We start from the raw sequence: 25,735 nt of genomic DNA on the forward strand, positions 1-25,735 counted from the left end.
TATTTTTTTATCATTTTTTTTATACAATATCTTCACAGGTCCTATAAATTGTTATAACAAGTCTAAATATATTAGTTAAATTCGTTAAAACTAGTTTCTTGGGTCAATTATTGGCACCATTTTTAATTTATGGCAGATGTGTGAGTAGGCTCATTACGATTTGTCATAAAAAAAACGAATTTTTCATTTTATAATCTGTTGTAACACATGTAAGGTTAAGAAACGCTAAAAGAAATCTATAAATAGCTGAGATTCGAACACAGAGAAGAGTTTTGGCGAAATTAATATACAGCAAAGTAAGTATAAACCGCAACTTACAGAATATATTAGAAATATGCGAACGAGGAAAGATTAAACAAATTTTTTTTACGTAATCACTGGTACTACGGTCGCATGCAATACAGGTTTATTTCTTTCATAATAAATAAACCGTTAAAAGTAACAAAATAATAAATAGTTCGAAAGTATACAAAAAAATAAATCTTTATAAATACTTAGAAACTAATTAAATCATATAATATATCGCTTAAAACTGAACTTCGCAGATACAACCAAAACTAACCGAAGCAAAGGTTATACCAGAGACAATTTTTTTCTATAGTGTTGCCAGTTACTGACAACACTTACCAAAAAGGTTGTTAACATTTGGATGAGTCAAGTATGTCCTTTGCTTCGTTGATGTAACGCGAAGGTTACCAATATGGCTCAAGTAAATATAAGCATATGTGATGCATTAAATACAAAATGTGCAATTAAAACTAAATATCATTAAAATAAAAAAAAATTAATAGAACATGTCACACAACAAATTCAACAGGTCATATTTGAGTAATATTTCAACTTTGTTTTTATTTGTTGTAAAAAAAGTAAATCGAACAGAATAGAAAAAAATCGATTTTTTATCCAAAAAAGATGACATTGTTGAATTATATGTGGACCCGTTGATACATTTTGTTCGATCGATTTATATATTTACATGTCTACAAACACTAAATCATAATATAATACATAATATAATACCGTCAGTAATATAAGGCAATGTTAGTCAAAGAAACCAAAATATAAAAGTTAAAAGCGTTTTTAAATACTGTGCTTGGAATGCGTCGCAATGTAATTTAAAAGACTTCAGTCGGAAAGTATTGTTTTTTTAGTTCTTTTACCAAAGACAGATCGGATGAGATGGCCAGCATCGAACCGGGATTGTCTGATCCAGATTTATGTGAAAATTTAAAAAAGCTAGGAGGTGTAAAAAAAGAAATGTTTAACGTACTTTACACATCTGTAGCTCGATAGAAGCCAACAACATCGACTAACACAAAAATTTGCATTTTTTTTCCGTCTAAACTATTAAATACACAAAATATCCTTAAAATTGTATACACATTATCTAACACAAATTATGATAATATTACAATTAGTTGCAAACATAAATAAATTTTATGTCGCGGTAAAGACTAGAATACGTTGAGGATAGAAAGCAGACGTCGGTGCGGAGGAAGACGACAGTCGTTTCTGCTTTTTGTTGGCGAAGCGGTGGAGTCACGGTGACTGATGCGATGGTCATAGTTTACTCTGCGACGGTGGTGTTTCGACTCGGTCGGGTACATGTTTGTCATATGTCGCAAGGTGTCCGGCGAGCTAGGGGTAACTTAGCGTTTGCCGAGATAGTCGACCAGTTGTTCAATTTCCTCCTTTTCGTCCGTGAGTAGCAGAGTCTCCACACAACCATCGAAGTATTTTGACTGAAAACATTCCTGCCTGAAAACGTAAAACGCACATGTTAGCCCTGTATCTTAAACTCTTTATACTAAACCATAGAAAGTACAGATTAATGAAGAAAAAAGCTCGTTTAGTTTTTGGAAAAAGATTGTGTTATTTACAGTAGCAAGCTGTCATTCCAGTGCGATAAATAAAGTGATACAAATAAAGAGGTGGACGCTAGTACAAGTAGCATCGTTAAATAATCATTTTCTGGACAAAAGAACAGGAAATTCCTAAATATAAATGATAACATTATCGTAAGCGAGGGCAAACAAATTGTTTGTCTTGAGAAAAAATCGTCCAGTATAGATTTAGATGTATTTATTCTTTCATGTTTATTATCATTAAAAAGTCTCATTTAAACGTTTATGTGAGCGACAACGAACCAAACTCTTAAAAGATAATGAAGAAACTAATTACTTAGTTTCATATTTTAAACTGTTATGTGCCAATTGTAGCTACATTGTTGTCGGTAATTTGCAAATCTAATACATCAATAAAAGAAGCGGTTCCAGATTAAATAAAAAATCCTGGCTGATTATAAAATTCAAAATTAACATATTTTTCAAGATACATTAAGAAAGCCCCAAACAAAATTTCTACATAATTGTTCTTCTCTGGGTCATGTTGACGTTTATTTTCCTTTTATAAACTTGACCGCATGTGGTATGCATGACTTCGCATCTGAAGAATCTTACCAGCCTATTTGCGTCAGCGATTAAACAAATTAAATACTTGCAATATAACTATGAACTATGTACAAAGTTTTCTAACTTTGCTCTCTCTTTTAGCCAACTTACCTGACCCTCTATTTAAATGTCGTAAGTATGCCGAATACCTTTGCTTCTAGCAATATTTTATAGCTTTAATTCATGCAATTAATATTTTTCTTATCAATTTTACGTGTGCGATTAGTTATAAAGGCTCGTGCTGTGTGAGAAAGAAGATTTAAAGTTATTGTACAAGCACCCAAAAGCTTTTAGTTGTTCCCCAAAAATAAAAGAACTAAGGTTTAGTGAAAAAAAAAGACGATTGGAAAGGCGTCGATTGCAATAGTAATTATCTGTCACGTTCAAGTTCCCATATGCGTATCAATACAAGTTTTCACGTGCAAACCAGATTCTATAATACGGAACTAGATTATTCCTAGATTGTATTCTATTTATTTTTACTTTTTGCACTATTAACATGAGTTATTCTAAGAACACGGTAATCGTTTACTTAGAAGGAACACAGAAATATGACGAAATGTAGTAAAGTTCTGTTAATGTCATTAAATATATGTCATAAATGATGACTAAAGAGACGAATATTGACTGTATGAAAATACTTAAACAAAAGTTATCTTGACAACTTTATATTTATTTTAATTATTACAATTGTGCCATGCTTACTGCATAGGGAACTTTAGACAATTATTATTGCGCCATAACCGAGAAAGGATAGAGAGGTAAGGAAGGTCTTAAAAAACTCTATGGTACCTAAATCTTTGGATCGGCCCCGTGTAACTTTTTAATGTACTCCTTGAAGAGTTCGAGCTGGTCAGTTTCTTGCAGTACTTCAACGCAGCCCTTGAAGTAATCTGTCGTGAAACAGTCTTTCCTGTGCCCCAACGAAACATACACAAGTTTAACAAATGAACATCAAAACAGCGCTAATTTTCATCGAGATCGCCTCATCTGCGATATGTTGGCAACATTAAATTAAAGCGATAGTAGAATCTGAGTAACTTTACATGGTAACATCGAAGTTGTCATCTGTCAGTACTGTAAACGACATTTATTGACACTGACAATTTCACGCGAATAATTAAGTGTTGCCAGCATTGAAAATTTGCGATTCAAAAAAATAAAACAAAAATTAAAATAAAAACAACACAATATCTAATTAATATTGCATAAGATAGATGTATACCTGCAGAGATTGTAGAGAGAGGGCTCCCGGAAGAGGTTGTAGCAGTCGTCGCAGATGCGGTCGAGGCGGGCAAAGATGGAGGCGTCGTAGATGCCCTTGCACTGCAACTTGAAGAAGGAGCGACGCGCCACGTGGTGCGCGGGGGCGGGCGACGCGGCCGCGCCGGGCGCCAGCGCGCAGACTGCTGCCAACGCCACCACCACTGAGCTTAGATGCATCTGCAACAATAACAACATTCTTACAATGCCTTCCGTAAATGTCTTTTTAATATTACCAACTTACAAATAATTCTGCTCGTAAATAAAATTAGCCTAATTAGGTTAAGGGCACGGAAGTCAAATGATGTAGTCGAAGGTTTGAAACACAATTCATATATAGCCGTAAACCAAATCTTAGCGCAAGCCTACAACTTAGAATGGTAACAATAAATATTAATAAATTACCAAAAATCTGAAATTTAAAAAAATCATTTAAAACGCTACAACAAAGGTTTGACCCTCCATAGCATAATCTAAGATTACGTCTGTTGTACTATCGGTTAAGTATCATCAATGAGTTGCAAGTGTACTCCATGTTTCGTAAGCCCAGTAAACTCGAAATGACCTCTAAGATGAAACAAAGTGTTTGCTGATTGCAGTCAGAAATAGACGGCTTGCTGTTTGCTGATACACAGCCTATGTACATAAATTTACTCTTACTAATCCTGCTAATATTATTTTATAGGAGGTTATATATATGTATACTAAACAATTAATCCCTTAAAAATGTACTTTTAGATTAAAAGTAAAAAAGTATTCAACTCGTTCTTTGTGACATAAATTTTATAAACCTCATTACTTCAGATGAAAATAAATTCACTCATCGCAGAGAGAGTTGTTGAACTCTTTGTTCCCGCGCCGAAGATAACCGATGATTCGTAAACGACTTTCGAGAAAAAGAGCCTGTTTATAGCGATGATTTTAGATATAAAAGATAATCAATATCGAAATCGAGTTAAATCGAAGAATTTCACAAAATCGTTTTACAAAATTACAATCTGTGAGTGGATAAATCGATTGAGTATCGTTGTGAACGGGAGTGTCGCAAGCGATGCGTAATCGTCGGCGGGCAGCCGGCGCGGCGGCGGCGCGGGGAAGACGGTGCGCCGGCACGGGAAGACAGCGTAATTATTGGCCTACACTTATAAATCATGCGAGCGCTGGCATTACCTAGTTCAGACCACACGCCGTCTGCCACTTAGCGGTGTCTACCATCTTTAACAAGAAGTAAAGCTTTTGACAACCGGCCCCGGTAACAGACTAAAGTTATCTTAATTTATCTAATTAACGATTTAATTCATCACGACGTTGCTGTATGCTTAGTGATACGAAAACTTATACGAATCGCGGACAGAAAACGTCATTCGCGATGGAATATTAATTGAATTATTCATTTTAAACTTTCGCAAGTCGATTTTTTAATATTAAATTTTATTTCTTAAGTTGTAGAGAGTCATTGGGGCAATTTGCTTAAAAGTTATTTCTCAATCCCACATTAATAACTGAGTATGGCAGAAGGTAAATGGTAATAAGTGAATTTACATATTTCACGTGTTTTTTAACTAAGGGGCGGGGTTGCCAGGCGAGATAAACTGACTCGGTGTGGCCGAGCAGGTGGTCGAGCTCAGACCACTCAAGTAATAGACTGATTCTTAGAAAATGTCATACTTAGACAATCTTACGAACTACATAGTATAAGACCATAAAATCTACATGCTAATTTTAATACGAAAATAATGAAAAGACTAACTAATGTATTAACCCAATTTACACTTTGTATTAGAAAACTGTCACTAATTTTAGAGAAGTAGTTGAAACCATCAAAGTTTAGTAAAGTTATCGCCATTAACCGGACCTAAAATTAACGGTAAAAACTGGTTAAGAATCGTAATGTCTGATACATTAAGTTACTCCAGCATTTATTCATAAATAAGCAAACTTTATTATCATTTCAGTCTCATTAAAATTTAGCAAAGGTAAGCAATTAACTTTATAATTACTACCAAATTTCTGACAGTTTAAATAAAAAAAACGAATAGTTTATGGTTAAATAAACGGATAATAGTTTACCGTTAATAACGTTATACTGCTATAGCGTGGCTCCTTAAAGCTATATAACGTAGTTAACCTCTTTCTCTCTGGTTGTTAAGTGCTCTGAGACGGCTATTAAGTAAAACAGACAGCCGCTAAGCTTGAGAGTCATTCGCGGGTTTGTAAAAGCTTCTTCCGCCGTCTTACAACATTTTATAAGAGCTAAAAGATGTATAACGAACAACGCTATTTCGTTATTTTTTATAACTTCAAATTGATAACTCAATGTTTTCTAACTAGCCAGCAATAATTAATTATAAATAAGGTTTTATTCATCTAAAATTTATCGTTGTATAGGTAATTTATTGCGAAACTGCGAGAATGATTGATATTGAAAAAATCTGCGTTGGTTTCTAAGGATCGAGATAATTAGGTGATTAGGATGTTCTTCGTGTGTGGGAGAGTTAACGTTGCCCCGAAAACGAAACCTGTTTCCTGGGGATCTCTGGTTAAATACTAAAACGATGTCTTCGAAAATTATTTCCAGAAACTGTACAAATAACCAATGACTTATAGTAATGAATTTTTTGTTTATGGCTTTCCTTTTGTACATTCAGCCAGTGTCGAGTGTTTTTTGTATGAAACCTTTATCGTAATTAAAAAAAAATAACTTCAATTATAAGATTTAATCTAACTTCTTCAATATAAGTCGAATTATATTAAAATAATAAAACTTAAAATATATTAAAGCTTCATAACTTTATAAAAATAAATGGAAGTAAAAATTTCCTGTATACATAACTATATTTATAAGGATAAAAATATATACTTAGAAAATTATACGGTTCCCTACGAGATGGGTAGTTGGGAGGCGCGTCCGACCAGTTCTAGACGGCGTGCGGTAAAGATGCGACGCCGGGGCTCCGGTAACGAGCCGCCGGCGCCCTAGGGCTCCGCTGATTCATGCCCGCTTTGTAATAAAGTTATTAAGTGGCCGATCTCGTTTCGCATGGGAACCGGAGTTTAACGAGTCAGTTTGCGGTAGAGCTCAAGTATTTATAGAACGTTGATTTGTTCAACGTTTTGTTTACTTTATTATATATTTATATTTATTATTTATTATATTTATTTATATTAAACTTAAATGCAAAAATCCTACTTTAATATTCAATCTTGTTTTAAATTAATTAAAAATAGAAAGGCCCGCTTTACTACTTATAATACTGTTTAAAGTGGAAAACCGTGTTAGAAATCTGGAAGTTTCATTTGATCAAGGAGATATTGTAGTGTATCCAATAATAGAAACCCCTGATTCAACTCATCTTGATGGGAAAAGTTCCCGGTAAAAGGAGTGTTGGTCGCAGACAAAAAAAAATGGTTGCCCAACATCAGGGAATGGACAGAGGTTGCGAGTGCCGCCCATCTTGTTCGCCTCGCAAGAGACAAAGGAAAATATGGAGAACTGGTCGCCAACCTTCGCTAGTCGGAGAGGCACCTCAAGAAGAAGAAGAAGAATAGAAACCCCGCTAGTTAATTGAGATATTTTAATAAGATAAAATCGTAAAATTCAATACTTTAAGATTCATACGCGGCTCTTGTGAGAAAACACCAAGTCGATTTCCAACATGAATTTAATTTGATTATTAGGTTTACACAGCCGTAAATCTCGTATAACATATCGCTTTCCGCCATTTTTCTTGTCAAAACTGAGATAAAAATATTCTTTTGTAGTGTTTCAAATACATTACACAGCTGCGTTATCTTATCTTTTCTTGTCTATTAATCATCTCACTCATGTTATGAGATGGAATTATTTTTACATTCAAATGAATACGTCTTATTTTCTGATTATCATTACAAACATAAAAAATTAAAAAACTTAAAAGGTTTTAAATTATTTTAATTGAAAACTAATAATTTTTTCGGTAAAGTAAGGTGATAAATCAATCAGATCAAGCAATGTGGCAAAGCCTAACCTGTCACCGTGTCACCGTGCATGCTAAAGTCAACGACTAACACCCTTTTTCCACTAGCACGACTATCCACTTACAATTCTCTATAATTGCTCAACAGCAGTTATGTCATCAGCTACTATACGTCCCTACCGAGGAGCTCGGAGCCTACCCTAAGTGGTGACTAGGATATAGTCAACCACGCTGGCCAAGTGCGGGTTAGTGATTTCACACATATCTTTGAATTTCTTCTCAGATATGTGCAGCATCACGATGTTTTCCTTCACCGTAAGAACGTCGGATAAATGTAGGTATGTAAATTGGAAATCGAAAAACACATTGGTACATGGCGGGATTTCAACCTATGTCCTGCAGATTGCAAGTCGACTGTTTGACCCCTGAGCCACCGACGCTCTTACATACATACATACATAGTAGTTAATAGTAGCGCGCTAGTCGCGTAGTAGAAAGATGGTCTATGGTCGACGTATACTCCGGCCAGACTGCTCGGCAGCGCCACCCACTGCGCGGTGCGAGCCAACACGAATGCAAAACGTTAAACAACTACATACGCTATATGCTAATAACTAGCGTTTACTTAAACGACAACTGATGTACTTGGATTAATAACTCTTGATACTTGTTCATATAAAGATTGCGAGATATTTTCTAGATATAAAATGAGTTATAACTATATTAATCCATTAAGAATATACCAGGAAAATAATCGAATTTTAAAAGAAATTGGATATGTACTGTAAGCTGTTGAGAATGAAATAAAATTACTAAAATAAATTTTTCACATTTAGCGTACATCTGACTTATAAATGCGAATGTTTCGATGAGTGGGTGGATGGATATTTGTAGGTAAACGGAGTCGCAGCAAACCGCTAGTTTACAAAAAGCAAAGCTTCTATAAATTGGATTGCTCGATACTAAAAAAAATATTTTAAAACGGATGCTTAAGTCAAATGTCGGCCCAAATTACAAAAAGAAGTGCATTCCGTTGACTGCATACAGATTAGATACAGAATTTAACATGCGTCCGTGTCCAGATAACACAAGTTACGTAAAACCTATACAAAATAAGTTATAAAGATTTATATATCTTTATATATATAATTCTTCTGTGAGTGTGTATGTTACTGAACTTCTCTCAAACTACTGGAGCTATTTTGATGAAATTTTTTGTGTGTGTTCAAGGGGATCTGGGAATGGTTTAGATTCACAATTTTCATCAAATATTAACTACATATTAATTTATTCAAATTAAAGACGTGTAAACAGGACAACGTCTGTCGGGTCCGCTAGTTGTTCTATAAGTCATCTATGAAATTAGGTAATATTTTAAGACATTATTAATTGTAATCCTTTGGCGCGAATGACGCGCTTTCATTACAAAGTCAAGTGTCAGAATGATTAGTGAGGGGACATAATCATCGACATTTTAGTAAGGCTAGTGTCGCTAGTACAACGGCACACTTTCGGATTGTCTTCCTAACAGTATGCAACAATATAACTGCAAACAATTATCGTAAGAACATAATTATCTAAATTTTAATTAGCTGTAGACACAACAAAACTATGAAATTTTAATAAATATCCCTTGCAACTATTGCAAATGTCGCGTAACAAACCATAAATATCGTCACTTTATTTTGTTTACAAAAACTACAACTCTCAACACTATATTGACGAAACCAGTTTATGTAGAACCATGTAATACGAATGATGATACGTAATATACAAGTTTGAGAGGCCTTGTTTTATTGGATATTGGTTATAGACAAAATGGCACCGCCAGTAGTAATTTGTGGGTTAACTTGTGTCCGCTTGCCAGTTCAATTGCGTTGCGTTGCATTAAACGTCTTTATTTTCCTCAATTCAATACAAGTTTTTGGTTTTTAAAATGTTAATATGATTACAAGAATGTCTTTATAACGTATTAAATAGAAGAAGTAAAAATCGAGATTTTTTTAGGTACATTTAACGATCTAGACATCTTCAATCCTAAATATTAGGTCTTCAGAAATGCTGTATCAAAAATACTGCAGTAACAATGTCTAGTTTTCCTCATCCCTTCATTTTCATGATTTTCATTAACCCCCATAATTGTTACAGTTTAAATTTCAGTATACATAATTAACAATTTAAGTGTTTAATCTATTCTATTCATCCTTTTTAGACCTGTACTAGCTGTCGCCCGCGACTCCGTCCCCGCGGGATTAAAAATAGATGTTGGCCGATTCTTAGACTTACTGAATATAACACAAAATATCATGAGAATCGGTCAAGCCGTTTCGGAGGAATATGGGAATGAAAATTGTGACACGAGAATTTTATATATAAGATAATCATGTTGTGTACTTGACTTTGGCTTATAACGAAGATTCTTAATATTACTTCATTTATTTGTGAATATGGAAATGGTGTTAAACTGTATTGTGTACCAATTATAATAAATAAAAATATATAAATACCTTTCTATAATAAATCTATGATGCGTAGTATAAAACGTCCAGATAGAATTCAGTGTATTTATCTAAGCGATGTTTGTGTGCGCAGTAAATTGAAATACGCGTTGCGATTTCAAATGAGCCTTGGTTGCGTAAAGACATTGATGCAAAGCAAAATGTCATTACACCCGCCTTTTCCTTTTACGAAGACGTTATTTAAGCTTTTCGTTAATTGCTTATTAAATGAGAATGGTGGATTTAGTTTGAGAAACCACATTACAACTTTTAATGCGGAAGTAATCCGTAGATTATTGTATTGCATAGATTAAAATTTTACTGATTATTGATTCAAATTGTCAAAAATATTGGTAATACTTTTGAAGATTGACTTTTTGTTTTGTGTTTAAGTTAATAGTACAATTTATGTGTGTGTTGTGAACAAAAGGAGGGAGACAATAACCGGCTATCCGTGGCCGATCAGCGGCCATTGTGTCCGGCAACCTTCGCGCGGCGACCTCACCGCGAGGCCTCCAAACAATTTGTCGCATATCTCGCTCTCACTTCCTAGTTTCACCGAAGATGTTGAATAATTGAGATACAACTCATTGATGTATTAAGAAATCCCAACTGATAACATCCGATTTCAATTCGCTGTTTGAATAAAAGATCAAGACGTATTCGTCCGAGTATACAATTTATTGATCGACTTTTACTCACGTTATAATTTATCACTGGACTAATAAAGGTTGCGTTATTTTTATGCATTTATATTAAGGACTAGCTGTCGTCCGCGACTCCGTCCGCTCACTATTAATAAATTAATGAGTAGCCGATGTGTTCTTCCAGACTATGTTCTACTTCTCATACCTCTCGTACCAAATTTCATCAAGATTCGTCGAGCCGTTCCGGAGATATCTTCAAACAAACATCCATCCATATATCCATCTAAACATTTGCATTTATAATGTTAGTAAAAAGTAAGATTATCACTTGACTAATAAAGGCTGCGTTATTTTTGCAAAACTTCGTGATTTTTTGTTTTTAATTTAAACTGACATAGTGTAAAGCGCATTACTACTTTAATAATTGTGTAAGATAACTTTCTTATTCCACTTCCTCAATCTCTGACTCAGAGTTTGCACAAAAAGCTTGAATTTGAGTTAGTCATCGATACCGAACGTTTTCATCCGGCGTAACCGTAAATAAAGACGTTTAATCTGTCAGAATATTGGATTTCGTGACCGTTGAACCGAAGAGAACGGTTATTAATAGACATGCAATGCAATACAATATCTGAATAGCCATGAAAACGGGATCAAAGATAAACTAATATTATACATATACCAACAATTATACGAAGAATCTTGAATTAATATTTTTGTAAGAAAATTACTTTTAATTATTCAATATGTATAAAATAATTGACTTAGAGTAATTACATTTTACATTTAAAGCGACATTAATCAAAGGTAAAAAAGAGCGAGAATAAATAACGGTATGGCAACACCGTAACGTCATTTTTTCGCGGCATTGACACCAAAACGTCATGCGTATATGTCAATTCGATTGATGTACTTATATAATATTCCGAAATCGAGTGCGTGGTCAATTAGAGGCTAGGTCGGCGTCGCGTGATGACTGTTCTGCTGAATGAGGCAATTAACCACGTGCGCGATATGTAGGCCAACGAGGAATTACAGCTGAAACTGACGCACTGACAACGTCACAGTACTGTCAGCATGACATCCATAGACAACTGAGAAACTGACAAGATCCATAAGGAAAACGTGCAAATATTCTTCTTTCAGTGATGAAAACTGCTCGCGATTCTGTTGTTCCATAACCTTGCATTTTAGTACACTTGTAGTCTTATGTTTTAAATATTTATTGGTTCCATTAGACATTTGAAATGTTGCCTTTACTCGTATAATTTTGTTTCTAATCTTCTTTAAATGCTTAACCCGTGCAGTCCTTTACAATAGCTATTTGTAATTAGTTTATCTTAATAACTATAAGCTATAGTATTTAAAACTTTACAGCATAGTTTTAACGTTTCTATACCTTAACTTCTCCATTACTTTTAAGTGTCATCTTTTCTTAATGTTTATATTATTTTTATGTTAGTATTTACGAGGCTGGTCTTGTTTAGTTGTGAGGTTGGTTAGAACTCGTATTCATCGAGTTCACCTCGGAATTCTTGCAACTTTAATGATAAGTAATTACACCATTACGTTGCTTAGTCGGTTTTTAAATGAGTTTCCAAGCTAACATGGCACCGACTGAACTTTATTTATAATGCAACAAGAGTATGTTTAAAAAAAAGAATAATTGTCTATTATGTCATTGCCCTTGATTTATTCTTTGAATGTTATAAAAATAACATGTTTTTCTTATTATAGTTGCTTCATAATAATACGTCTATGACTATGTTCCATTCACCAGCATTTCACGTAACAATCAATGCAAATTTAGGCTTGATTAATAACTGTATTTCTAGGAGCTGTGTTAGTTAGAAATTAATAATAAATTGCTGGAGTAAAAGTTAACCGAAAACTCATACAAAGGGAAAGCTTCGCACTATTATAAAAAATGAAACAAGTAATCAAACAATTTATGGCACTAATCCTTGTCAAAATTATAAACGCTACGTGTAAAAGAAATGTCAAAGAAACTTTTTTCTTTGCAGTTTCTCAACAACGAGCAACTTTATTCAAAGTAAAGCGAAGTCGTTTAAGCAGGCTCCGCGCGCCTCGCCGTCTGCGGCCGCTGTCACACGCATGCTCGCTAAAAACTTGTATATATTTATATTGCATCAACACTACGTGGAATGAATTATTATGTACCTTGCCTTATGCCTCCACCGTAGTTTCCGACTGGGAAAAAAGTACAAGTAACCACAGACATTTACGCGGGAATTTTGAGCACAGATAACAAAAGTTAAGCTTTAATTTTGACAGTTATTGTGCTATTGTTTTTTTTAATACAATAAAATCATCTGTAGTTATTAAGGAATTTAACTAACGCTATATTTATGCGATTTGATACTATTTTATAATATAACGTAATAGATATCTGCCGTTGTCACTCACATGATCGTTTACAATGTCACTTACCTCAAGCGATGCAGGTGGCAAATGAGAGCATTGCAACCATTTTATACACAACTAGTCCTTGTTTAAAAATAAACTAGACTTATCTTATGTATATTTGAAGAATAAAATAATCGCATAAATGATGCACAGCACAACTGGCAAGTAAGGATCATTTTAGAAATTTTCTCTATGGAACGTTCGTTGCATAAAACCTTTTTGATGCTATGCTGACGTAAATATAACCTCAAAGTTTTAAATTTGACGGGTAAATTAAGCGGGATATTTATTATTAGTGACTGCTGTTATTTTATAAAGCAACGTATTCGTAACTGTACAGAGATGCATTGTGCGGCCGCGCCGTGATTGGCATAGACAAGTTATGTGCAAATTGTTGAATTTGCATCCAGCATTGTTTGTCAGTTTGTGTGTTCTAAAGGTGAGTAACACGCGTGGAATTTGCTTAACGATCTATTAATCACGATGATTGATGTATAATAGTAAATTTGATGGATTATTCAGCTCCTGAACATTCACAAGGATAAAAGGCTAATAATAAATCAAAAGATATTTAATTAATGAATTTAAAACTTGAAACTAATTTTGTGTTCGTGTTATTATCGTTAATTTGAAATAACAACGGAATATGGACGGCTTATTGGCTTAATAAAGCGTAACAACTTATTTTCTGTTACAAAAAGACAGGTAATCGCTTTAATATCGTTATCTAAGTGTAGGCTGTGAGTCGCGGGAGCGCCTAGAAGTCTGACGAGCGTCGGCAGTGCGCGCCGCGGTGGCCATTGGAAAATTGTCGTTATTATAAAGCAGCTAGTTTGGCAGGAAAGCCGTCGAACGTTCTAGATCGTTTATATAAACCTGAGTACTGTCATTTATTTGGATCAGTTGACGGCTCCGTTGCAATCCGCTTCTCGATTTTCCGATGAATAAAAAATGTTCAACGACTGCATTTAACCGGTTTCAAAACGCACGGGGCTTATGGTTATGTTGTGAAAATAAAGGTTAACGAGGCTTGGGACATCACTATTTATAATATTGTCAGCAGCTTTAACACAGATTATGCAGAGATGAAAATATGGATGTGCAAAAAAAAACATAACAAAAATTTTATTGAATAATGTATGAACAAACTCGTCTATCAAAAAAGAATTACTAATTTACAGTCATTAGTTTTCAGATACAAAACAAAAAATGTACAACATAACGAATCGTTCGCTTTATTTCTTGGCCCACCCTGACTGAAAAGGCCGAATAAAAAAAGATAAGTATTCACGTCTACTTTTGCACGGGCGCTGGCCGGCATTAATCACAAACGTTCGGACCGCGATACAGATTAAAAAAATAAATAAATAAATACATAAATGGCGCTTTTCTTACCGATGTTACGTTGCACCTTGTCAAAGATGACACGTGTTTTATTATTATCGAATCAAGGTCGAGAATCGTGTGAATTGTGAAGCGTCAAGTGTAAATTTACGCTGGACGGTTAAAATAACCAGACGGACTGGTTGGTTCTAGTGCCGTTGAACCGCACAGGTGGGCCTTGGATTACGAGAGATAAATTTAATACAGCATAATAATAGAGCCTTTACCGATTGACGTTTAAATATAGTCAGTGAGGCGACAGAAACTGAGAGTTGATCGTTGTAGGAAAAAATCAGAACGTGAATTTAAAAAAAAAGTTAAGGCAGTAAAAGGCTTTGGGGTTGTTATGCCAAATTACCAATTTTGAAATTGGTTTGGAAAGTAACTTTATCATTTAGTCAGAGTATAGCTAACGTAGGAACGTTAGTCATTTTGAAAGGTAATTTAAATTCGTTATTTATGTGAAACAATAATATTTTTTATAAATAATGGGAAATCCCTTGTTTGCATAAGTCGGAAAACCCTACTTGAAGGAAGCAAAAAGTAAAGCGATTGACATTTTAATACTGTGACATTAAATATGTCCTTTGACGTCAGAAATATATAGGAGGACAAATCCATTTGGCCCGGTAAGAAACACTGCTATTTCTGTCAGAAAATATAACAAACCAGACATAGAACACGGCATACAAGACAGAACATGATATAAAACCCGCAGTATGAACGTGTGACACTTTTTGAATGTGGCGCTAATGAGCTATATTAATTTAGCATCTTACGCCTACCGGGTCAAATAAGTTTGTACATCTATAGATGAAGAAACAAAGTAGGCCAGTGTGTACTACGGAAATTTTGCGACATCAATTTTCTATACTAGTCAACGTAATTATAAACGACATAACTAAAGGCGGAAATATCTACGAGGAAGCGGATACAAGGAATGCTTACAGGCATTATGTAAATGATAATTACTAACGCCCTGTACTAGTAATATTAAGACGACATAGCAGAAGAGGTATTACTAGTGACTCTGACATTGTGACATGGTTAACAAACTTGCAAAATTATAACAGGAAATGTCATTTTATAGCCGTCACCCACGACTACGTTCGCGAGGAATTAAAAAAAAAACTTAATTAGTAACCTATGTGTGCTGCCAGACTATGTTCTACATTTATGCCAAATTTCAATGTTATCCATGCAGTAGTTCTGGAAGATACCATCTAACAAATATCCATCCATCCATCTAAACATTCGCATTTATAATATCATTAAAAATTAAAAAAGAAAGATGTAATTTATAACAAAAAAGTTTCTGAAATTCGAACAGAACCTCTTTGCGTTACGCAAAGAGATTCTAACAGATTCTAAATTTAAATTTCAACTGTCTTTAGCATATGAATATTATTGCTGTTTGTTTGCAAAGAAAATGAGCACGGCAAAAATATTGCACCTGTCATAGGTGCAGAAATAGTGAAAACTCACCATCAATACACTTTTCTCTCCTGTTGTTATAAAAAACCTATGTCTGTAAATGACTAAAGCCGTAATCTTCAGTTATATACTCATGTCAGGAAATTTACGTTTTCCTTCTCACTTTCCTCATCGAATCAAAGTTTCTGTCCAGAAATAGCCTTTACAAAATTGTAATTTATTAACTATATGATGAATGGACCGTAACAATTACGTATGACGTCTGTCATTCAGAAAATAACAGACCACAAACATTAACAATAGCAACGCGTGTTTTTTTAATCTACACCACTTTGCATACATTTGCATTGAAGTGCGAGTTTGGCCCGGTGAGGGGCGCTAGTATCGTGATTAATTTAGATATGAATATATAGAGTTAACTTAAACATTTGAATTCTATTCGTATCTGATTTGAGTTTCCACTACTTCGAAACACGTGTACAGAAACATGTTTACCTCTGTTTTTATCAATAGTATGAGAGAGATAAAAATATGTGATTATACCCGAGTTTGGGTAGTGGAAGCTACGATAATGCACATTTTTGTCGTCTATTTAATATTTCCTAAATAATAAATCATTTATTTAAGTTAAAATGAATGCGCAGATTATAAACATGTGATCAGGAAATGCATCTTACTTCCTGTCACTGTAATGTGTATCAATTCTCGTATTTTTCCAACTTTACTATATTAATTGTCTATGGATAGGTTTCTTGGCGCCACATATCTAACGATAAAATTTCCAGTATATTCTATAATAAGCTTATTGTAGTTAATTAAAGAAAAACAATAATAAAAAACATTTAACGACTAGATTAATTGATTATTTTTAAATTATTAAAGCAGTATTCTTTTTCAGTTGTTTCAATGTGCCAGTTCGTTTTATTCAAATCAAATTGTCCCAATGTTAAAGGATAAAAAAAAATGTTGATCGTTTGAAAATAACCTTCATCTTTAACCACAAATGTGTTCGCTAAATTTGTTACAAAATTATCCGACCAATTAAATGTTTTATTTTCTTTTTGTTTTAAATTTTCAACCGTCTTTGATCTTTCCATTTGCTGTTGGAATATGTTTTCTGGACGGTTTTGATTCACTCATTTTGACATGCATACGATGGATATTATTTTAATGAGACGATTCACTTAGTCTTAATTGCTTACAAGTTGTACGTATTTAACTTATTATATTTTACACTTTGATATGAAATTAATTATCTGTACGTTTTTAGACGGATTCATAAAAGCTTTAAGCCCAATTGCATTTTTTTTGTTCAAATTACCTTTCAGATTATTAGTACCCAGTTTTTTCTATACATTTATGAATCTATTACAGGTAAAGAATAAAAGTTAATAGCGAATCCAGTATTAAAAATATAAAAATTAGAACGTGCCAAAAATATTCAAAACAGACTGTAATTTAAATAATAAATTTAATTAAAAAAAAACCGTCTAAGAGGCAACTAAAACATCAATAAAGATTGTAAATCAAGTCGTGTATATATAAATAAAATATATTTCGAGTTGAAGATGTGTAAAACGCGAAACGGTCAGACGCTGTGAGGCTTGTCTTTTTTGTTTCGTCGAATCGTCTGGCCGCCGCGTAAAGTTGTCATCTCCGTCTGGCTGAACGCATTAACACCTTATTTATTATACACGAACCCTGAATCCTAACTAATATCTGGCATTCATCCATATTAAATTATCAGATCGGAGATTTTATAATAATAATAATTTTAATAGTTCATTCACGCGCATGTCGCATGGCCAGTTCATTCATAATAGATTCGCGATTATTATTTTTTTCGAATCTATTTTTTTTAAATAACCAGTTATTCAAAGGCGGTTTTAATTATGAACTGACAGTATCATAACGCATTTATATTACGTAATGTTTGCTATAGATGTTTTTCTTTAAATATAATATCTTTGTTTTCGATTTTATTAACTTTTATTATAATTAGGTTTATTCATTTTGATATTCTTACATTTTACACGTAATAATTAACTATTTTTCATTACTTAATTTGAATAAAAAAGTTTCTAGAACTAATACAAATCGAGTTAGTTTAATAATCATACAATTTAATATGCAATCCTATTATTTGCATGTATTTGCATAAAAAACAAACGCAGATCAACTGATATAATCATGAATGTTTACAAACCGAAAGCTCTAGAACAGTTTAACTTGAAAATCTATATTTATTATCTCTGTCTTTTTCAATAAGAGTAAGAGAGTACACAGTTAGAGGGGGATCTAATAAAACAATGTAAATTGTAAAACGAGACCACCCATATTGTTGAATGAAGAGACGGTTTAATTTTAGAGGCGTCTGTTTGCGCGAGGGCCTGAGTTCGAGTCCGGTCACAGGCGAGGTTGCAGCGCCGACCGCATGCTACTACAGCCAGCAAATACAACTCACAACTACGGACACATTTTTTTTAACTATATTATTTTTTTTAATTTTGTCGCTTTTGATTGATAATTTCTTTATTTTACTAAAAGTAATTTTTGAGGTTAAGAATAGAAATGTCCAAGTAATTGTTATAGTTTTAAAATTATTTTAATCAATAAAAATCGTAACGATAGTTATTTTTTTTTAGAATAATCTAATTTTCAAACTTCATCATCATCATCAGCTTACTATTTCATACTTATGTCGATAAAATTGATGTTTTTTTTTATTTCGTTGAATTTAATTTTAAAGTTAACTTATAAGATATAGGAAAGGCTTTTTTCAAAATTTTGCAATTTTTTTTGCTATCCCATGTTAAATGAGTATAGTACCAAAATAACATGAATGTTTGTATGTGTTTGTGATATAGGTCCAAATATGAAATTTAACAAAATATTACGACTTTAAACGCTGACTATACCGTAGGAAGGTGACGGTTGCGGTTATAAATTGATACTACGGTGTAACATACACTCCTACATACAAACACACACATACAAATATACTATGTACATGTTTCAACGTTACTTTAAAAAAAAACAAAAATTCAAATTTCGAATAGTGTTGTTAAAAAAAATAAGTGTCAAAACAAACAAAAGAATAAAATATGAAATGGTGATGAAGTTCAAACGTTTTTTTTAAAGTTAAACAGGTTATGTCAGTTACTCGTAGAAATAAGACTAAAATTCAAAAGTTATTTTTAGAGCTGCGTATCTCGTTACGATTTACAAGCGCCAAAGGGTAGACAACTTGTATAATATTCATAAATCATCAATAATTTGATGTCCCACATATTAACCCAATACGAGGTTGTTAGACGGAATTCTGTTACTTTAGATTGACATAACTATAGTAAACTAGCTGTCGCCCGCGACTCCGTCCGTGTGGATATATAAAAAAAACTTAATTAGTGTAGCCCACCCATCCATCCATCCACATCACATCCATATAAACATTCGCATTTCTAATATTAGGAAGTCAAATAAAAAGCAGCTCTTCAAGGCATAAATTCGAAAAAAAATGAATAAATAGTATCCTATGTCCGTCTCCTGGCTCTAAGCTACCTCCTCACCAATTTTCAACCATATCGGTAAAGCCGTTCTTAAGTTATAAATAGTGTAACTAACACGACTTTCTTTTATATATATAGATATAAAAGTTTTAATAATTATCTATGGTGACCATTGAACTCGGTGTATGGAAGATTAAGATCTAATTCGGTGTGTCTATGAAAACTAAATTTTATAATGGCAACACATTTCAATTACAGTATGATCCAAATGTATTAAAACTAACTGGCCGTTTTTATTACTGTTTTTTTTTTCTTTTAATTTTCGAGTATTTAATGTATGTAAATCTAGGCTTGTGGCAACCCTAGATTAAACGATTAATCTAAGTCAGCTGGTATGACTGTTTGCCCTTCGGACTTTGCATCGTTAACACAAGATCTGTGCATCAAATATCTCATCGAGGACGAATTGACCTAAATACAGCCAGCCTACATTTGTTTTACCAATATATAGATGTAATAAAAAACCTCTTTTTATATTTTAAAATCAATTTTTGTTACTTATAATTAGTAATGTGGTTACTATTTATATAATAGCTTCAAAGCTTTACTCATATTTTATGTAAATGGAACACATTCGGGGAAAATGTGGCCAATACCTACATTTGATGGGAAATACTATGACAATTATTATTTTTAGACTTTCAATAAAAACAGTGACTAATGAACCTTTTATTAATACAGAATAATAATAAAATAAAATGACAGCATAAAAAAATTTATACGTGAAGGAAAAAATTGGTATCCATTTTTACACAAATTCCGAAATTCACTAGTGAAATATAACTTTCAAAACATTTTTTTTTAAATAATTTCCATTTTGCCTTTATTCGATTAAAGAAATGGAAAAAAAAACTGTCACTTGTCATTGACATTTTTTTTAATTTTCAAAAGGCAAAGGCAACAATTGACATTCAGCCAAGGCAGAATGTACGAACATAAAGTTTCGTATTTAATTGTATCAGGACATATTGGCAGGCAATGGACTCACCAAGAATGTCGACCGTGGCCTGTGTAGGAAAGCGTAGCCGAGCGTCCAACAGGAAAGTGAAATATATATAATAGTGATAGCAATTCAAATCCAGTTTATATACATAATGTTGGAATGAATCGCGTACTGTCTTATGGTTAGTACATGGTCGATTTTCCCCGCTTGTTCGTTTGCGTGTGTGCGTTGGCTCGAGTTTCACGCTCGCATGTCGATGTGCGAGTCAACTGTGCCAGACTTCTTGGCAACGCGCGCAATTGCAACGCTAAGGGCTTGTCTATATTTGATATATTTTTACTCTTATAACTTAAAATTTTTACATACATACATTTCTGTGACGATGTGAGATGAAGCAAATAAATAATATATAAGATTAATTTAACGTATAAAATTTATTACGTCACTTTTATTATATATTTTTGTTTTGAATTACTGCTAAAAAGTTTGTAAGCGATCAAAATTTTATTCTAAAATATATGAAAGGAAGAAAACTATAGACTACTTAAGCGATTTTAAATATTTTTAACATGAATAATTGTATTTTTTTTAAATAAAGGTGATGTCTAGACGCGTCCTATAGTTAAACAAGCGTTCGTGTGTGGCAAGCAACAGTATGGCGTCTTCACTCAGACAAGTCGACGCCGCACAGACCAGAGACAATGTGTGTTTATTGCACCGACACACTCGTGTAGACGCGATGACATTTATGTTTATGGTGGGAAACGTTGAATGAACCATATGGTAATGGCTAATTGAGAACGGCTAAGGAATTTGTGTCGCATTAATTACAACACGACTTTATTCTTTTTAATATCATTTGATATTTAGTCTTCGTACAATTTTATAACTGGCCGAAAATTAAAAATGTAAATTGTAATTTTTTTTATCATAGATAATTTCAAACTTTTCGTTAGACAAATTTGTCATAGATTAAAACATTTATGGTTAACTTTTTAAATGTGTCAAATGGAATTGGCGCGGAGTAAAATAATCCGAGTGGAGGAAATCGGCGGTGGCGAACTAAGATTTAATTAACCGATACCGCAATACCTTTCACTGAAGCTTATTAATAACTGGGTGTGAGAGCAAAGCCTCGGAGGAGGGGCTTGTCTATTTAAACTAAATGTTACGCCCTTTACAAGTAACTCTACTTGCAATGTTTAATTGCTTTGGATTAGTTAATACACATTTGGTATTTGTAAGAATATTATTTCAGCGACGTGAAATGAACTTATTTGTACATTCATTACTAAAGAAATAAGACGAAAATGGTCCACCAATAAAAGTAGATAAAAAAAATAACACGAAACAAACCTTTGCCATTACTCTTTAGCAACTTTAAAAAGATTTAAATACAAGCAAAATTTCTGTGTTTTTAATTTAAATATACTTCGATATTGCAGACTTAAAATAATGTTCGAACATATGAGGTCAATGACCTGATAATTGTTATATTGGAAATTATAATTATTATATATTTGTCCGACAGATGGCGGTGCGACTCTTGGCACACGTCGCGGTGTAAAATTAACTGTCCCCGCGACTTCCGAGACGCGAGGGCAGACGGTACACAGCGTCCTTCTCCAGATTATACCAAAATCACAAATTTTCGGATAAGATTTAAATATATCTCAAGAATAAAGTATTTTATGAACTGGCAGATTCAACCAGCACGACTTGAAGGAAAAATACAACTAAGAACTATTTACTTGATCCTTAACTTTATACAATCTTTATAGTAAGATATATAGAATTATTACATTAAATAAATGTCTATCAAATAATTTTCGTACATTAATATAATATTTAAACTCATCTTACAATGTGTGTATGTTTCTTTACGTCAGTTGATCTTTCTAAAACATTTCCTCATGGGTACTACAGCCGGATTAATTTAAAAAATCGACTGGTCTATCGGCTCATGTCAGACGACGCGTCTCGGACGGATCACATCTCTCTTCATTTTACAGATCCGGGTATAAAAGTATGAATGAATTTAAAAATGACTAGACAAAAAAGTCGATACCAAAGTTGAATAGTATATTACTAAACACAGATGACGATGATATTATTTCTACCTGTCATCGACAATAGTGTGTAGATGAGCAAAATAGGTGTGCCAGTACTGTGGCAACACCTTAAACCCTTTACTATGATTGTCAAACCACAACTTCTGTAGTTTCGGTAGCTTCAATTGCTTTACTTATTCGTGGTTAAGCTATTCCCATAAATCCCGAGACAAGTTGCCGGTACTCAAAGTGTTAAGTTGTAAGAAAAATAAGTCGATTCATCGTCAGCTCGAATCTAACCTAAGTTAAGATTGACCAGGCTTTAGAGAATTGACCCAGTGCAGGTTGACTTTTCAAACATCTTTGGATTTCTCAGCAGAGATGTGCAGGTTGCATCATCAGAGGATTAAAGTGTATTGCGTCAGATGAAATTAAACATTATTATAATGATAGTCTTTAATGTCTTGACAACTAGAGGTTACGTTAACATAAACAAACAATTGAGAAGCTTCGTTGGCAAACACCCAAAAGGATACTAACCTTACTGCATGACTAGTCAATACAAGATGGAGCCACTTGAGTTTAGATTTCCCCAGACTTTTAGACTCATTTAAATACAACGTTTTAATGTCTATAACATTTATATAAAAATTTATATAATATGTATATAACCCTCAACCCTTAGTAGCCTAGTTTCAATTTTGATACCAATCTTTTAAACCGAATGTTCACATTACTATTCGTTTTTTTATAGGTTGGCTGTATAATATACTATTTTTCTGTTGTATAATATTCTTTCCAACGAAATTAAAAAAAAAAACAAAATTCATTATTGTTTTATTTTATCAAGCAAACACAGTAATATTAAAAATAAATCACTTTCGTATGTAAATCAGGCTACTAAGGGTAAATGCTTAAAAAAATCACTGCGCGACAAATTGGAGACGACTAAAGCTTAGTTGAAATTAGCAGTTTTATTTCCCGCTTTTTCGAGATTGAAATTCTATAAACCTATCTTAAATTCGTATTTATTATAAAAGAAAGCTTTATTATAAAAATTTAATCGTAAAATATTGCCAAATGTTATGAAAGATATATAATTAAAAGTGCATTTAAATTTAATTAAAACCAATTGAGATTATTTTTACAACCTCTAAAACATCAAATCAATTTTCTTAATGTTTCCGAATCGATTAATCGGTGCATTCGATTTTATTTCAATCGACTAGAGATAGCGGATTAGTGATAAATCGATTTAAGCCACTCGAATCGATGGCGTCCAATGATTTATTCGAGTGTTTCCGTCGTATCGGGTGAATCATATGTGAGATATAATTTATTTATTTACGGTGTTCCTCGAAAACTGAATAACGAATGCCCGCTGATTTCGAGGAGGTCAATCGACGTACACCCCACCACTCAGATGTAAAACTGTCGAGTACAGTAACTCGATAAGTAATACATTTATTTATGACTTGATGCTGTATACTTCGCCGCTGATTGTACGAGACTAAACGAATGGCATACGATCAAAATAATAAATTTTGAATTACTCGGAAATAAAAGATGTATGTAAAAGTTTTTTGCAGTTATTTTATTCGTTTCATGTCTGGTTTTTATTTAAACGACTTGAAAGTATCTGGTTAGTTGTATTTTTATTACGCATTCAATCTTTTTACATTATTAGATTAATTAAATTACGTATTTCTCATATAAAGATAAATTTAAAATGATTCATCGGATAAGAAGTAGACTTATGACATTAAAGTAAACGAAAGAAAATCATCTATTTTTAGAATTTTTAATATGTTTTTCTTTTCTAAATTCGTTTTGTTAAGTAAACAAAAAATTGTAGACGGCCTGTCTAACAATCGTTATGAATGGAAATAACTTTAAAATTACTTAAGCTATTAAGATAAGTTAACGTTTTAAGTTACTTTTTATCTTATTTTAAAGCTTTATGCAATACTTTAAAATCTAATAAAGACGAAAAGACAATAACTGAAAGGACCTAAATTTTAATCGTTTTTTTTATTTTAATTTTGATATCTATTAGCCGTAGATTTAAAATTAATTCTGTGTTACAAAATATCTTGACCTTACACAGATTAACGACGAAAACCATTAAAAGTGTTAACTTACGGTCCCTGATACTTGTCACTTACCAACTTAGTAGTTGGGTAGGTCAAATGTCAACAATATAAGGGTGTGTCTTTAGTGAAGGTAAAAAAGCGTGTATAAAACATTCCTGAAGTATCGGGAATTAATAAGCGAAGATTATTATACAAAATTTCAGTTTAGGATCTTTTATTAACTAAGTAATATTTATGTATTAAAATATATTAGAGAAAAAACTGAATATTATTATCAGCTCATACTTAGAGGGGCTATTCTAACCTACGGTAGGGCTGAACACTGAATAAAATCGTTCAAAGTATGCAACACGTTATTATCTGACTAACATTATAAATGCATAAGTTTATATGGATGGATGATAGTTAGAAGGTATCTTCAGAACGGCCAAACGGGTCTCGATAAAATGTGGCACAGTTATAGAATATAGTCTGGAAGAACACATAAACTACTAATTTTTTTTTAATTTCGCGTGGCGTGCGACAACTTTTTATTTCGGTTATTTTGTATTAAATATTAATGTAATATAAGTAAGATTATTAGAACTACATCGTGATATATTTGCTCCGCTTATCACTATTGTCGCACCCTATGCTTGTCTAGTGACAAACTCATCGCTTCCGCGTACTCATATCGAGTCGGAGTTGGTTTACAAATGCCTCACGTGTGATGCGACTCTTGTGTACATTCGTTAAACTAGTCGATGTATAATTTCTACCTTTTATTAACTTTCACTTTAGTCGAAAACTATAATTTTGATGCACTAAGATAAGTGTAATAAAAACATAACAATAAAAGCTTTTACATGTGGTGCGACGTGATAAATAGTTATAAAAGTTATGTTCCTGTAAGATTTTTGTTACAATTAGAAACGTATAATTATTGTCTAGAAATTTATATCTTATTTTACTAATATTATAAAACAGAATGTTTAGATGGAGTCTGTTAGAAGGCATCTCCAGAACAGTTCTGATCTCGATG

General features: G+C 33.0%; 1 protein-coding gene across 2 annotated transcripts in view; it reads right to left on the bottom strand.

Moving 5' to 3' along the window:
• Positions 1 to 593: 593 nt before the first annotated feature.
• ITP (ion transport peptide) overlaps positions 594 to 25,735 on the bottom strand; it is a 31,028-nt gene continuing 5,886 nt past the window's right edge. Inside the window, exons 2-4 of one of the 2 annotated variants that reach the window (XM_013307484.1) lie at positions 3,676 to 3,893; positions 3,243 to 3,363; positions 1,674 to 1,758 (exon numbers count right to left, since the gene is read on the bottom strand). In XM_013307484.1, the coding sequence (XP_013162938.1) occupies positions 3,243 to 3,363; positions 3,676 to 3,893 (339 nt within the window). In that variant the 3' untranslated portion in view covers positions 1,674 to 1,758. Of the gene's footprint in view, positions 1,759 to 3,242; positions 3,364 to 3,675; positions 3,894 to 25,735 lie in introns of both variants that reach the window. The other variant, XM_013307485.1, reaches the window with a different exon arrangement.

This window comes from Papilio xuthus, unplaced genomic scaffold (genome assembly GCF_000836235.2).
Source record: "Papilio xuthus unplaced genomic scaffold, Pxut_1.1 DF828142.1, whole genome shotgun sequence".
Classification (NCBI taxonomy): Eukaryota; Metazoa; Arthropoda; class Insecta; order Lepidoptera; family Papilionidae; genus Papilio; species Papilio xuthus.